The 15,805-nt window shown below is 41.3% G+C and overlaps 1 protein-coding gene across 1 annotated transcript in view; it reads left to right on the forward strand.

Annotated features, from left to right (window-relative positions):
- The window catches only part of F13A1 (coagulation factor XIII A chain), a 58,969-nt gene extending 43,546 nt beyond the window's left edge, over window positions 1–15,423 (forward strand). Inside the window, exons 9-15 of the mRNA XM_083857444.1 lie at window positions 723–826; window positions 1,635–1,723; window positions 2,584–2,737; window positions 3,314–3,601; window positions 7,631–7,791; window positions 9,442–9,578; window positions 13,482–15,423. Coding sequence (XP_083713570.1) covers window positions 723–826; window positions 1,635–1,723; window positions 2,584–2,737; window positions 3,314–3,601; window positions 7,631–7,791; window positions 9,442–9,578; window positions 13,482–13,626 — 1,078 coding nt within the window. The 3' untranslated portion in view covers window positions 13,627–15,423. The remainder of the gene's footprint in view (window positions 1–722; window positions 827–1,634; window positions 1,724–2,583; window positions 2,738–3,313; window positions 3,602–7,630; window positions 7,792–9,441; window positions 9,579–13,481) is intronic.
- Window positions 15,424–15,805: the final 382 nt, after the last annotated feature.

Genomic DNA, 15,805 nt, shown 5'->3' on the forward strand with positions numbered 1-15,805 from the left:
TGTCCTGGGCCCTAAAGATTCAAATTGGCCCACAGTTGTTGTAGGTGGGTTTTATAAAAAGACGTATGTTTTAGGAGCTCTGACATCATGCATTGGCATGACACATGGGGAAAAACTTATAAGGAATCCAAGTGAAGGTAGTTTGAGAAAGGCTATGCAGGGTCTTTTTCTGAACCAACATGGAAGGCAGCAAAGCATGCTTGTTTTGAGCCATGAAAACAAGACTACACACTGTACATTGCAGAGTTGATCCCAAATCTCTTCATAAGGGATGCCAATTCTTTAGTCAGAATAACTATAAAGCAGACCATGTTTCATTGGCTTGAAGATTCAAAGTTTGCTTTAGCAGGCAGATTGAAGTGGAGGTGTTGAGCTGGAAAGGGATTCTAGTTTGTGTAGCTTTTCATATACCCCAACAATCTCCAAACACTGGCATATTTTCTGAGACATTTACACACAGCACACATTAGAAGAATCAAAAAAGCTTCTTCAACTTTCAGTCAAGAAGCTACAATGAAGGATACTGGCTTTCAGGTTTTAACAGATAGGTACCAAACTTAGAGACCTAGAAATCTGTTCTCTTAAAAGAGTAAACTTTTTTATCCCTGAATTGGCAATCGGTGTTATTGAAGCAATGCCAGGACATAAATACACAGGATTTTTTTTTGGTCTGTGTGCTTCTTTCCAATAATTTAATATACTGGTCCCATCCCTTTTCTAAGGAATTATCATTGCTGGAACGAAGCTTGGATGACCAGACCTGACCTTCCTGTTGGTTTTGGAGGATGGCAGGTTGTAGATGCGACACCTCAGGAAACCAGTGATGGTAATATTGCTTGAAGTCCTCCTTAGCTCACTTTCTAATGTTTGGGATCTTTGTTTCAAACAATGAACTGATGATAGCTGAGCCAGTGGCACCTGGCATCATATGACCAGTGATAACTTCTTGAGCCAAATAACCACGCTTGCCTCAGAGCCTTCTCCTCATTTGTTTCTAAACAAATAAATAGTAGAACTCTAAAATAAATCTGTCCTTATTATGGCACTGCTCATGATGCCCTAGGACACAAAATCCTGCACGAGAAAGGCCCTGCTTGGTACAGAAGAGATGTAATCCTGTTGCCAAAGATGGCTTCTCACATTTTGGAATACCTATACAGGAGCCTGATCAAATTAATTTGCCTTTGCTTTATGTAGCCCTAACTAAAGTACATGAGCAGGCAGTGGGCAGGAGAGAAAAAAGTGAAAAGTCACTGCTCTTTCTTTCCAGTCCTTAATTTCCCTTAAAATACAATCTTCTCAAATTTGAGAGATCTTTCTCAGCCTGTGGTGTACCTGAGTCCTCCTAAAATTATCTGGTTTAACCAAAACTAGCTGTAACTGTATTTCAAGCACGTGAGACTTACAGTGGATTTTATAGTGCCATTGAAGGTACTGAACCACCAGGTTGTTCCAGACTCAAGTCTGTGTTATCTACAGGGCCAAACAAAATTAAGCTTTTTGCTTCTTGGTCAGGAGTTCCTGTAAACTATTAGATTTCATCAAACCCCAATAATTCTTTTTCTTTGATAAAATGTATTTTTTCATGTTTTTAATTTATTTAGTCTCTCACTTTGTCTCTCTTCTCCCCACAGGTATGTACAGGTGTGGTCCATCCTCAGTTCAAGCCATTAAACATGGTCATGTTTGCTTCCAATTTGATGCTCCTTTTGTCTATGCTGAGGTATATATGTGAAAATTTTTACTGCAGTGTGTGATATCAGTGAGACCATAGTGAGACAGAAGATAGGGTTCTACTTCAATTTATGGATTGATAAGTTACTTCTTGTCACAGAACAATCTCATTATTATATTTTGACATGCCAGCAGGTGTGGTATGGCTCTAATGAAAGACAGAGATTTCTCATCTCTGCTCCCCAATGTAATAATAAGAAAAAGCTGTTCTGACTTCATTGAAACTTCAGGCTATGGTCATTTTTCCTTCCAAGATTCAGCTATGCTGGATGGGTCACTAGCTCTAGCTAGTGGTAAATGGGTCACTAGCACTAGCTGCTCATTCTCTTTGCTCACCACATTCCTTTTGGCTGCTGTGGGTCATGGAGATCTCACATGGATGATTTGACTGACAGATCTGAGAGAGAAATATCTCAATAAGGAGATAGATTGCCTGGTCTGGAGTTTTAACCTCTTGCATCACCAGAGGAGACATGCCCAGAATTGCAACACTGCAGGACAAGTTTCTCTCTCATTGAATTGTAAATGGTTTAGGACAGAAAAGAATGAAGATATTTTAGCTATTAAGCATTCTCCTCTCTAGTTCTAAAGTTCTCTTTTGGTTCAAGAAATGTGTGGTAGTGCTCCCCAAATTTGAGTGACCTCTATGTAGCCTTGTAAAGCACTCTCTGTCATTCTGGACTCGTGAATAGTAAAATGTATCTCAGCATTTGACTAATTTTAAACATGACATTTTGCTGTAATTAGTGGGACTTCAAGTAAACATGTCATTATTTTGGAGGAGATGGCTGACTTCTCTTCCTCTCTATACTTCCATATATCTCAATCTTCTTTCATTTAATTCCATAGGTGAATGGTGACATTTTTTACACAAGAATTGAGAAAAATGGAACCCAAGTGGTAGAAGGTGTTGACACAGCCCGTATTGGGCAATTGATTGTGACCAAGGAAGTTGGAGGTGATGGAATGATGGACATTACCGAGGAGTACAAGTTCCGAGAAGGTAAACTGAAACGTGCTGGGACCATATAGATGTGGACTTATCTCAGCCAGACCCTGGATGATGACTTGGAAACCTCTGTCACTGAGGGAGCTTCATGAAAAGCTGCCGAAGTGTCTTCTGGAATTCTTTATTTGTAATTCCATCCCGGAAACACAGTAAATGCTTTGATCATAAGGCACAAAGTGCAAACTTTGCTACTCTGAAATGCTTTAGATTAATTAAGTTGTAGTGAAAATAAAGGTTAGTCATGGAGCAACTCAAAGCATTCAAAACAATTCAAGGCTTTCTGTATAGATATTTAGACATTTCTTATTCAGGCGAGATGTTCACACAGAGTAAACCAGTGTAGCTGTATTGATAAGAATTCAGCTACATTAGTTTGTCTGATATGGCTTTAACACCAATTCCCTAGGTAGCTGTGAAATTCTCCCACTGCTAGCATTACCCCAAGAGGTTTCACTGTCCTCATCCACTCATTTCAGCTACTACAAACTATGGAAGACACACTCTTATGATTGGAGGTGGGCTAACTCTGCACTTCTGTTTTTTCTAAATCTGGTTTTCATTCATTCCTAGGCTCAGACGAGGAGAGACTGGCTCTGGAGACTGCTGTGATGTATGGTGTTAAAAAGCAAAGTGTCCAAGATACCACGTACCAGCCACAGACAGACGTTGACATGGACTTCCAGGCACAAAAGGCAGCCCTTGGCAATGACTTCAAAGTCACTATAACTTTCAGGAACAAAAGTCGCAACTCCTACACTGCAACTACCTACCTGCTAGGCAACATAGTGTTTTATACAGGAGTCCCAAAAAGGGAATTCAAGAAACACTCTTTCAGTGCAAAACTGGAACCCTCTTCATGTAAGACTTCCATAATTGTTTGCTGTGTTATTAACTGCTAGGGTTTTTTTCTGTGTTATTAACTGTTACCAGTGTTTCCACCCATGCATGGGTAGAGCCAATTCTAGTAGCTAGGGGTAGGATATTCTATTGAGTATCAGAAGGATCCACTCCAGACCCTGGGCTGGATACCAGGGTCATTTAAAGCTGGGGCTGTTTTCTTCAGGCTGTTTCTCCCTGCAAAATGCTCTTTTACACCAACCTGCATGTCTGGGAATTGTTAATTTCTCTTCTTTAGTACAGAAGAAATCAAAGGAACACAGGTATTAAGCTGCAAGGTATTGTTTTTCCTTTGAATTCCTTTATTTTCCTAGCAGCATCTCAGCAAGGGTAGAGCAAGTTCTGGTTCCACAGGGTGTCATGTACAGAGAAAAAAAGGTGTATTTTTTGTCTTACCTGGTAGAAACTAACAAGTTCTGAGTAGATTCCAGTGAACATTTGGCTTTGGAGGACTGTGTGGTTCAGGATTTCATATTTATAGTGATCTAAAAAGTTTATCTGTAATGAGAATGTGCCATGATAGAGCAAGGACATTTGTCAGCTAGGCAAGGACACCAAAGGTGAGTTATCTTTACAGATGCTGCATTTACTTTTCATACTGCCCTCTGGAATACAGTAGGGAGATCCTGCCTCCCACTTCTCATCAGAGAAGCAGCTCCTGGCAGACTAGCTCAGGAGGCTGTGGGCAGGTTTTTGTACTGCTCAGAGTAGGGAAGACGGATGTCGTCATTTTTAAACTTGGACATAATCTATTTCCTGTCAGCCATTGCAGTAGGTGTTTAGGACCTGCTGTACTTCCAAGTGCTACCTGGCAGGCTTCACCAAGAAGTGACTGCCAATCACTTGTTCTGACAAGCCTGTGTCCTTGGTCAGCGCTTCCAGCTCAGCAAAAGTGATGACAACATGCTCTTACAGAGATGAAGCAGAGGATCCTTCACTTGAGTTCCCTGCTGACACAATCAGCAGCCATGACTTTGCATTCTAGACACTGTTACTGGGCAAATCAATCTTTCTGAGTGCAGCAGGAGTGGCAGGACTTTGGGAGCCCAAAGGCTAGGCCTCCTGAACTCAGTCTGCTGCTGGATCACAACAGTCCTGTCTGACCTCTGAGCTTTCTGTCTTGTCTATCTCATCCCAGCTCAAGAGACACTGTGAGCCTTCTTTCCTCAAAGAGGATGAGTTTTTTCTCAATGAGAAGCCTCCATGGAACCACGGCTCCTATCAGGCCACAAAATCCCCTGCTTTCTTCCTCACTTTGAATATCATCTGAAACTGCAAATTCTATTTGGAGCTGGTTATTCTGCAAAAAATAGAAACCCACTGATAAGGATCTACTGGTGGAGGTTAATAAAACTTCTACCTCCAGATTCTTTTTAACTCTGAGGATGGCTTGCAGGGGGCCTGGAAATGGGCATTGGGTTGTTCCAATACATGCTATCGAAACACAGAGTGAGGGTTTATAGTGACTTACATCAGTTACTAAATATCTGATCTGAAATACTGCAAAACTTTTTGAGATTTGAATAGGTTCAGTAAAAAAAATCAGATTCAGTAGTCTTGGTCTAAATTCTGTACCTCTTCTTTGATGAGGGAAAATTCAGTCATCTTTTAGAAGTGCCTGCTACATTTTCTGGCATGGTTCCAGGACTTGTTTGTGTCTACTCTTGTGTCGAAGGTCTGTGTAGGATATTACTACCTAGAATTCTACAGTGCTTCGAGGATCACCTGGCTCCTCTCTGCGAGAAATGAAATGAATAGATGTTTAAACATTACTGAGCATCATAATTCATTTTTTGTAAGTTAAGTAAATGCTAAGAAAAAAGCTTCTCAAAATAGTGCTGGAAAGTCTGAATTGAGAGATAGTGAGTGAACACAGACCAGGGGGAGAGGCCTGAGAGAACAGAACATGGACTTTTATGTATGTGTACCAAGAGTATGTCCCCATCACTGCTTCTTGCCAATGAGACATTTAAAGTTATTCCCACTTTTCAAGGTGGGAATTTGCTTATATCTGAACTGTAGTCACCAACCTGTGGGGCACTTTGTTCTGCAACAGGACAAAAACTCCTCACAAACTACACCACTTCTGAAGGTGATACATGAAATTTGAGCATGAATTCTTTCACCTTTTCCTTGGAAAGAGGTGGAATCAGGAATAGTGTGTGAGCAGGTGAGCAGTGTGAAAGAAGGTAGTGTGATTATCTTCAAGTGCATAAGAACAATCTGTCAGGGATGTAAAGGGAGTGTACCTTCTGAGACACCCAAGCAGGATTTGTAGACTTTGTTTAGTGCAAGAAGTGTGTGTGTGTATATATATATATATATATATATATATATATATATATATATATATATGTAACAAAAAATTGCAATGCTAAACACATGTATTAAAGGCATTCTTCCAACCCAAAATAGTCAAAGCAGGCAAATTAAGTTTTCAAACAGGAAATGAATGAATAATTTTCAGAATAATGATTAAAGGAATTGTGTGGGTTGAGAACATCTTTGAGGATTTGAATAGCTTAAACCTTCCAGTGCCTTCAAAGGTGCTCTCACATCTACTGAGTTATATTTAGTTTTCCCTATTTTTTTGAAAAACTGTAAGGCAACTCAGTGTTGTGTCTCCCTTGGCTTTCCCAGATGCATAAAGTGGTACTGACAACTCATCAGCACAACCAGTGCTAAGGCAATAGAAGTTTATTCTTCTTTTTTTTTCCCTGCAGTGATTAAATTTAAACAGAAAAGTGTTTTTTTCTTCCATTGTAAAGTAAATTTCTCTTGGTTTGTAACTAATTTATTTACTTATTTACTGCTCAGATGAGAAATACCTTGCCTGATTTATAATTTACAATTAAGGGTATTATGGGAAATTCTTTTACACAAGATAAATAAAGAGTGAGAGGGAGGGAGCAGGAGCACATCAAGTAAATTTAAGGCTGGCCTAGTAAATCCAGGTCAGGTGGCCACCAAGGGAATAGCTTTGAAACCAAATCAAGGAACTGGTTTTGATGTGAGTGGATCAAAAGAGTGAAAAGGGGTGAATGTCATTTACCCAGGTTCAATTATCTCAGTGTTTATAGCATATGCCACAAATACAATACAAATAATGGATAACAGTAATCATCATAGGTAACAGATGGGAGATCTTGATGTGTTTACTAGGGTTATAATGAATGTTTATAGAGAGAAGAGCTCCAGGCCTATATATTTTGCCTGGTCAGTTAGTTAACAGGTCTGATTCTCTGCATCACATTCTTACACCATTGTTGGGCTGAGAATTGCAGTTCAATATAGTTAAAATTAATGATTCCCTGCTTCTCAACTGTCTAGCCTACAGGGACTCGTTCCTTCCAATAATTATTGTCAGCAAGCATGTGAAAGCTCTCTGGAGGGCATGCTGGTGACAGGAAGACCTTCTTGCTAAATTTTGCAGGCAATTCCAGGGTAGAACAAAGGCAGATATCCAGCCATGTCCTGGGGAGCAGGTGATCTCCCAGGTAGCCTGCTTGGGCTCACATCCCCCATTGTCTGCTCTGGTGGCATCCCTGTACCAAGAAGAGAGGCAAAGAAAGAACACGAGTAAATCGAAAGAGCAAACATTTACAGGAATGACATACAAAAGCTGGTTTGGATCTTTGTGCCCAGTAGATATGCATTTCCAGCCTTCCTTCTCATTTATTTTGTGGTAGCACCCAGAAACCTTCAACAGTGACCTGGCCATGCTAAATGTACTGGGCAGGGGCTGTGCACAAACCCAGCCCTTGTCCCTGGAAACTCACAGCCTAAATGGAAAGAGTGAAAAAATAGAGGGGAAATGGTGTAGTAAAGAAATTAAGTTAGTTAGAAAAAAATAATCAAAGCCATTTGTCGGCTCGCAAATCACTTTTTTTTCCCCAGGCACTCATGTAACTGGCACTGGCCATGATGGGAGGAGCAGATAGTGATTAGATTCCTTCAGACACCTTTTTTGTTTCCTGTGTCTCCCTTCAGCCAGCTCTTTCGACATTGTGATCAAATCGAGCGAGTACATGAGTGACGTGTTGGAGCAAGCCTCCTTTCATTTCTTTGTGACTGCGCGCATCAACGAAACTGGGAAGATCCTGGCCGTGCAGAAGGCGGTAGTGCTGGAAATTCCCACTCTGCGGATCAAGGTACCTCGAGGTTGTGGTGGAAGGGATTTGTTCTCCACAAGGGTGTTGTGTTGACCTGTGGGGCAGATGAGTTTGTGTGTGCTTATGCGGATTAGAGCATCTAACATGGGCCTTACTGAGCAGTGGCTGGCTGGAGTGTGTGAGGGTGTATCGGTGCATTATACAGTGTATTGGGTGCCCCTGCATTGAAGAGAGAGGCTGGCAGCAGCACTGGTAGCTAAGAGCTGAAATTATCTCAGTGGAGGAAAGAGGGAAAAAGATCTGAGAAAGCTGAAGAAACTCAAAAGGTAAAGAGAGATTACTCACTCAAGTCAATCAATTTCTTTAACTACTTCAGAAGTTTATTATATTTAAAGCAACACAGCACAGGGGTCTCTTGCTGAAGAACGAAGAACACTGCTATTGAAGTGATTTTGCTGGGACAGCTTTTGCAGGTACTGTGGAAAGTTTCTCCAAACTTGAATGGGTGGCATTGATTCAGGACAATGTCTTGGGATTACAGTGCTTTGCTACCTCTCCAAATATGCCAGCCTCTCTCTTCAATACAGATACATATTATAGCTTCAGCTGCAAATGTGAGAGTTCAGGATGATTTTGAAGCATACCCAGTGAACTTAAATGGTCAATTGGAATAAAGAGGTTATAGGATCTCTAAGTGAGCCAAGACTTCTGAAAATGCCACCAATGTCCTTTTGCACATTCAGGTGGCCAAATGCTGTTGAGAGCGTAGCTGTATCTCCTCCTTTACTCCAATTATTTTATTGTTTTTTGGCACAGAGTAATCCCTTAGACCAGAGTCTATGCAGCATTTTGAAAATGTCATACATCCTTAAGACATCATTTTAAATTTATTGACTAGATACTTGTTTTTCTGAGTTACCTTTCTCAAGGCCCTTTAAATCAGTTGGTGGACCATGAAGTGGGCTGGAAGTTTGGCCAGCCATAAGTTGAAAACCCTTGCCGGAGCCAAGCAAGTACACATATTCTGTGAGAAATGCTGAATTTCCAGGGGGGGTAAAGAACACCAAATCCCCATGCATGTAGCCATTCTTTAAAAACACATTTGTATGGAGGTTTACTATTTTCCTGTGCAAAATGTACTGCTCTTTTGCTTACGTAGAGTTTGGAGGAAAACCGGCCTTCAGGCCTCTATAAGAGCACGTGTGCAAGGTTAGAAACCCTTCAGACCATGAGAAGAGAATGCAAAAGCAAGGGGAAGATGGGCATAACAATATTGAGGATAAAACCACATAGCCCGGTGTTCCTAATTTAGGGTAGTAAGACCTGCCCTTCTCTTCTGGAGCTTATTTCCTGAGCAGATCCCTTCAGGGCTGGTGGGCAGCCTGATGAGGGGGGCAGAGTCTGAGAGAGGCCCCATCAGCTGGACTCACCCTCAGTTGGGCCTTTAGCTCCAGAAGTGTACATGCAGATTTCTAGTTTTCTATGGAAATGAGGGCCTGCCTCTTGATCTGCCATGTGGTTTGAGAGAAAATTACAATGGGTGGAAAAATGTGCCATCAAACAATTTTCTTCTCACGAGACTTCCTTTGCCTTGTGCTGTTTTGCTGTGCGCTCTGTTCTTCTGCCTTGCCAGTGCTGTGTATCTGTTATTATCAGTTTCTGGTGCATTGTCCTTTCCTTGTCTTGCAGACCGAAGGTGCACTGGTAGCTGGTAAAGAAGCGTCTGTGATTGTGGAATTCACCAATCCTCTGAAACAAACCCTGGAGAACGTCACGCTCCGCCTTGAGGGACCTGGAGTGCTGAGAACAATAAAAAAGCAGTTCGGGTAGGGAAGAAAGCATAACTAGCTGCCAGTTTGTCCCCTGCTTGCTCACAGTAGGAAGCTCACAAGAGACACTTAACTAATGCTGTGCTGAGTAATTTAATTCAAACACTCTCTCTGTACTTCAAAATCCAATACACAGGGGAGCTGTAGGTCTCAATAGTCAGTAGAATTCGGGCTATCCAGAGAGATCGTGAGAGCATTTCATCTGTTCAGTACCAGGGTTGGAGAAATTGGTAGTGTTTGCAGGTAGTTACTAGTGCAGCCCAAGTTTACTTTTTCACTGTATTACATTATTTTTAGCACTTGACAATAGCACCTACAAGCAGCTATCACAGAGAAGAAGATTTATCCTACACTTGAAGTGTTTACTGCAGCTCACTCAGCATGTGGAAATCAAGTCTTGTGCTGTTTTTCAGAAAGGGCTTTTCTCTGCTCATGTTAATCATGATTATACAAGATGTTCAGGTACCTCAGATGATCTTTTCAAGCTCTTGTCAAGACACAAAATGTGTGTTGTTTGCAGAGCCTGCTGGCATAGCTGCAGTGTGTGTGTGAGCACAGAGCTCCCCCCGGTAGCTCCACTGCACAGGGCTGCCCTGGCACACAGGCACGTTGCCAGCACAGGGTGCTCCCAGACCTGGGGAAAAGGAAAACCACTTTCATTATTCTCAGAGCCACACCTTACCCTGACACCATGATACCCCTACGCTAAGCAATTTGTAAATCATCTCTCCGTGTGAGTTCAATGTCATGAGCTTAGCGTTTGCCATGGGTATATAATGGAGAAACTTGGAAAATTTTGAGGGTATTGCTTAGTCCTGGGCATCTATCTGTCTGAGCTTAGTATCTATCATTACCTGAGCTGATGGTCCCTAGGTGTGTGTAAAAGGAGTTTGAAAAATTGCCTGCGCTCCAGCAGCTGCATAAATTGTCAGCATCCTCTGCAGCCGGCAGGGGAGGTCTGAGCCTGACTGCACCTGGGACAGGGATAAAAAGATCAAAACCAATCTCCAGAGTGGATCTGATAGAAAAATAACTGTGAAAGAGCAACATACTGTGTTTGCTTTGTGCACATAGTATGTCACGGGTGCTGCTGAGCATGACTCAGCATGGTCTACAAGAGTTACACAAGTTGTGGCAATAGCCCTCATTGCTGCTCAGCTGTGCCAGCCTCCCCTGTTGTTCTGCATCCTGTTCAATCCAAAAGCTGCTGTGGACTGCCCTCACCTTCAAGGATGCAGAAATTATCAGATGCATCAAAGGCACAAGAGTTAGGGGAGAAAAATGACTCATGGAACAAATGTAGTTTTCCTTAGAATCACCATGTTTTCCTCTTTTCAGTAATGCCCTTGGCAGCATTGAGAATGGAAATGGATCAGCTTAGTCATTTTAAGATTTAACTTCTCTGAGATGAATGCAGGTGATACACACAGAGGACAGAGCAAGGGGCAGTTGTAGTTTATTTAAATAAAAAACACATTTGTCTCCATGCATTCAAAGTGATAAATAGCTCCAGTGTGATGATGGCTCAGCATATTATGCAGAATCATTCATCACTGAGTTGTCTCCCAGAAAAATCAGATCAGGGTGGCTTACTCCATTTGCAAAGAGAATTAAACACATTCTAGGCTTCCCCCACCCTTCAAACACTTCCCTATTTACCAGTGACTGTTAAATATGGGATGGAACTTTTACATTTCTATGTGGAGATAAGGTTTTTGGCCTCTCTGGACTTTTCAGGTAGCTTTTCTGTATCACTTGAGTGGCTCCACAAAACTGGTCATGTGTGACCCGGCTGTTACAACATTATTCTGGTAATGTAGTGGCCTGGGGGCTTCAGTCTTGACCATTCATAAAGTCTATATATAGATAAAGATATTGATATTTAGCTATTAGCCTCAGACAGATGAGGAGCATGAGTTATGGAAAAGCCTTTGGCAGCAGCAATTCTTACACAGGGCATAGTGTTTGCATGACTAATGAGAATTAACCAGGCAGTGATGGATTGTGCTAAAAGGATTATAGCCAAGCATACTTTCACACCAGCAGGTAAGGAATTTTGGGTGTTTCTATATGTCAAAGCTAAGCTAGTATTAGCATTTTTAGTGAGAAGCAACTTGTTTTAGAAACAGGACAGTAGAGAGACAGGAAAGGGCAGGTTTGGTTTCCCAGCACATCTGTTGTCTTCCTGCACATGAACACACACACACACACACACATATATGTGCTGAGATGATAGCACTATAAAACAAAGATGGCTGTGCTACCCTCTCTCACTGGAGCACTGTGCAGCTGTGGCCCAAAAACCTTCAACCTTAGAGAATCTGCCCCCCCCCAGTTGCTCAAGAAGTGTAGTCTGCACAGCAGACTTGTATAATAACTTCTTCACTTTCCATTCAGAGAATCCCTTGAAGATAATTCCCATAAACTCTAAAAGGTATTTTACTTTCTTCAGCAATTGAAGTCATTGGTTTATCATGATTCCATTTTAGTGGGCATCTGGTGGATGCAAGCCAACTAGCTATGGGGAACAGAATCTCTCTCATTAATAACAAAGATAAAAAGAGAGAAAACGCTTGCTGGAAGCAGTCTGCACATGCTCACATCAAAAATCTGATCTTTCTCTGCTTTTTTTTTTCCTAAAAGTGGGTACATGCCCCAAGGTACCACTATCCGTATATGCAAAATGCAATGCAGTGCCACGTAGAGATACCTAAGCTAACCTCTAAGGAGCTGGAATACCTCATTTTACCAGGGGCAGACTTACACTGAAAAAAATACTCAGGTGAGAGGATTCCAGGCTAGCTCATTTAGAGCTAATTAAGGGTTTTTGTCTCATGGCAGCTTGTGCTGAGCCTGGGCAGATATTTCTGTCCTGACCCTGCCACAGGACATGACACCTGAGAACCAAATCCTACCAGATAAGAATTTGAAACAGTGATTGTAATATAGGCTTGCTCTCACTTTGTTCAGTTGTTTTCAGGACACTGTAGCCATATGAGATAAGAAAAGTGAACTTAGAACCCTCTTATTTAATGCTGAGGAAAAAATCATTCATTTTCTTAAATAGCTCCCTACTACACTGCTTTTTCCATTGCTTTGATTGGAGCAGTTGTATCCCAGCATCCACCAAACAGAATCAATCAATCAATAAATATCAGCCTTCAAAATCTGCACACAGAACCTTGTGAAAGAACTGAGAAAACACGGAAACCCAATACCTGAAGCTCTCCATGCATCTTAATTGTAGCAAAAATTGAAAATCAAGAACAGTGCAGAATACTGTTGTTTTATATATGAGTTATCAAGAGTCATACATAATGTAAAAGAGTAACCAACAGCAGCAGGACTCCCAAGAATGCTTTGACTTGTTTGTATGGACATGAAGAAGTCATCTGAAGGGGCACTGGGTAGATCTGCTGATGCAACCTCTGTGGCAGGGTGGTTCAGGGTAGGAGTGACAGATGGGTTCAACATCTCATAGGGTGTGCAGAGGAATGGCCTGGACACTTGGACTTATTTAACCATTTAAGGAATCACCACCGGGCGATAGGCTATAATAAGCAGGAAAAATGGAATTATAAAGTAGAAAAAATATATGTTAGCTATAAAGAAGGTCATTCTGAAAGTGATCGTGAGAGGAAGTGACAGAAGGCAGAAGAAAATGGATTCATTTTGGAAATTTAAAATTAGCCTGGAGGAAAGGCTAGAAAAGGCTTTAACAGGGTCAGTTCTGAGAGGAAAAGAAGATGGAGAGAGTAATTTATATGATGCTTATGAGAATGAGCGAAACAAAAGATTCAAGACGTTGTATTATCCACCTTCAGTTTCTCCAGTTGTGTATCAGGTTGAGAACACTGGCTGACTGACTCCACTATTGAAACTTTTCCTTTTTTTATTCAGGAGAATCCCGATGAACTCTACATTGACCTGGGAAGTAAAATTCACCCCAATGCGACCAGGTTTACGAAGACTGATTGCAAGCCTGAATTCTGATGCTTTGAGGCATGTGTATGGTGAGCTGAATGTCCAGATTCAGAAACCATGAACCAAGGTGTTGCCTTCTTCTCTCATTTAGCTATATTTAAAGATAACATAGTATAAGGTGGCTGATGGAGAGGTATAAATCTGCTTATTGTTATTTTAGTCATTCTTGTGCTGAAAAGATTTGATAAAGCAAACTAATTGGTATGACTGGGGAGAGCATAAAAAAGCACCTGGATGCTGAATGATTTAAAAGTAGCTATATGTAATTAAAGGCAATTCTAGGTCATATTATTCCTGTAGTTCACTTGTATTTATGGTCTTTTGCATTAGTGCTGCAAGGGAATTTGAAAGGCTCCATTCACCAGAGTAATCTGAACTTTAGTTTTAATTAAGGCCTGGTATTTCACTGAAAAGGGAAGGAAAAAAATAAAGAGCCCAGTGTTACAATTTCTTAGACTGAATTACACAACGTTATGGTAGATCATTCAGGCTGCAATAGAAACAGGCATTTCTAGCTAAAGGATCTGCTTCATCATACAAATTAATAATATTCTGGTTCATGGAGATCTCACTTTGCTGGAAACATCTCTCAGGATGTTTTATCTCCAGAATATTCTCAGCCCCTTTTTTCATCTTGCATCTTCCCTGTGCTTTTTCTCCTACTCTCTCATGTGTGCAGGCACTCATGCATATTTACTTCATACCTTCATCAGACCCCATACACAGCTGATATGGTGTTCCTCTACTTTACTGGGCAAAAATACAGTTTTTCTGCCTCTCCTCAAAATTTATCACACAAAACCTGCATGTGCTGGTCATATCTCTTATGTAACGTGTTCTCTCTTCGCCCTTCTCTGCCTTTTTTTCTCTCCCGAGTCCACCCTGTAGACCCATCTCCCACACCAGTGTGTCAGGAGTGTTTGCTGTCTCAGATGGGGTGAAGGACAGAGGAGTGGAGCAAGGAGCCTGAGAGTCTTCTCCTGCCAGTCCTACAAGCCTAGCCAATATCCTGCACTGGAACTGGGCATGATTTTAGGCTAAAAATATGAGTATGAGTTTAGATTAAATCGTGCCTCAAAGTTTCCAAGAATCATGGCTAAAGCAGAATGAAGACCTATCACATGAGAAACCCCAGGAATACTGAGGGATAGAAACTCATCTGGGAAAGGAATAAAGATGTAGGCTGGGAGTCAGAAACTTACACAAGTCACAGCAACTCCTCCCTCTGGCCATAGTGTGTATGTAAGAACAGATCAGGTATTGACAGCACAGGGGAGTCAGCTGAGCTTCTAAAGTTAAGAAGAACCTCTTGCTCTTTAAACCCTGGGGCTTTACAGGATGACCATGTCATTTAGTGATCTCAGTAAAAAGCAAGGGAGATGACTTCCCTTCTGCTCCTCTTGTTGCCACACATTGCCCACGGTACCTCCTGCAAAACCTGTAACCAGCTGTTAAAATTCTGGGAGAGGAGAAATGCAGCTGCTCTTTTTACTAAAGTGTGGGGAGCAAAGCAAAAATTCATACCACCTCATACACTCTGGGAGTACCCCAGGATCCAGTAAAACCAGACTTTTGCGGGCTTTCATTTCAGGCATGGACGCACCCTCATACAGCTTATGTGACCACATTAGAGACTTTGCAATGTCAAAATCTCTCATATAAGTCCTGTGGGGTAGAAGAGACTGAATAACGTGTTATCAGTGCAAGGTGACAATCTCTGTTAGGTAATTAAGCAGCCTTTACCAAGGTCTACATCTTCTAATAAAATTATCCATTTTGTGCTCTTGCATATAAACCTGCTTTCTATTCCAGACATTTTATAAATAGAGTGTAATAAGAATTCAAAATAAAGTGTGTCTGATTGCACTTGTGTGTTGTGTTCTGTATTTTGATCAATTACTTCTACATAGTAGCACTGTAGAGACCAGTTGCTGCATCTTCATTGTAAAGATTAAAAAATGCATTTCTGAGCCATGCTAATAACAGTGTCTTTTTTGGTGCTAAAGAGAACAACTTATATTTATTTAAATGAAATATATATATATACAGGCTAATTTTAGCTGTTTTCCTTTGGTTTTCCTTCTGTTGCAACAACTGGCTACCTAATGAATTGGAGAAGGTGATGATCCAGAGAACATCACTAGTACCAGGAAAAAGAATCCCTGGAATGTGCTTTAACTTGTCAGAGACCATTAAGGCACCAATTTGCCCCTAATGAAACCTTACCCATGTCACATTTT

Source organism: Zosterops lateralis (assembly GCF_965231275.1).
Source record: "Zosterops lateralis genome assembly, chromosome: 1".
Taxonomy (NCBI): Eukaryota; Metazoa; Chordata; class Aves; order Passeriformes; family Zosteropidae; genus Zosterops; species Zosterops lateralis.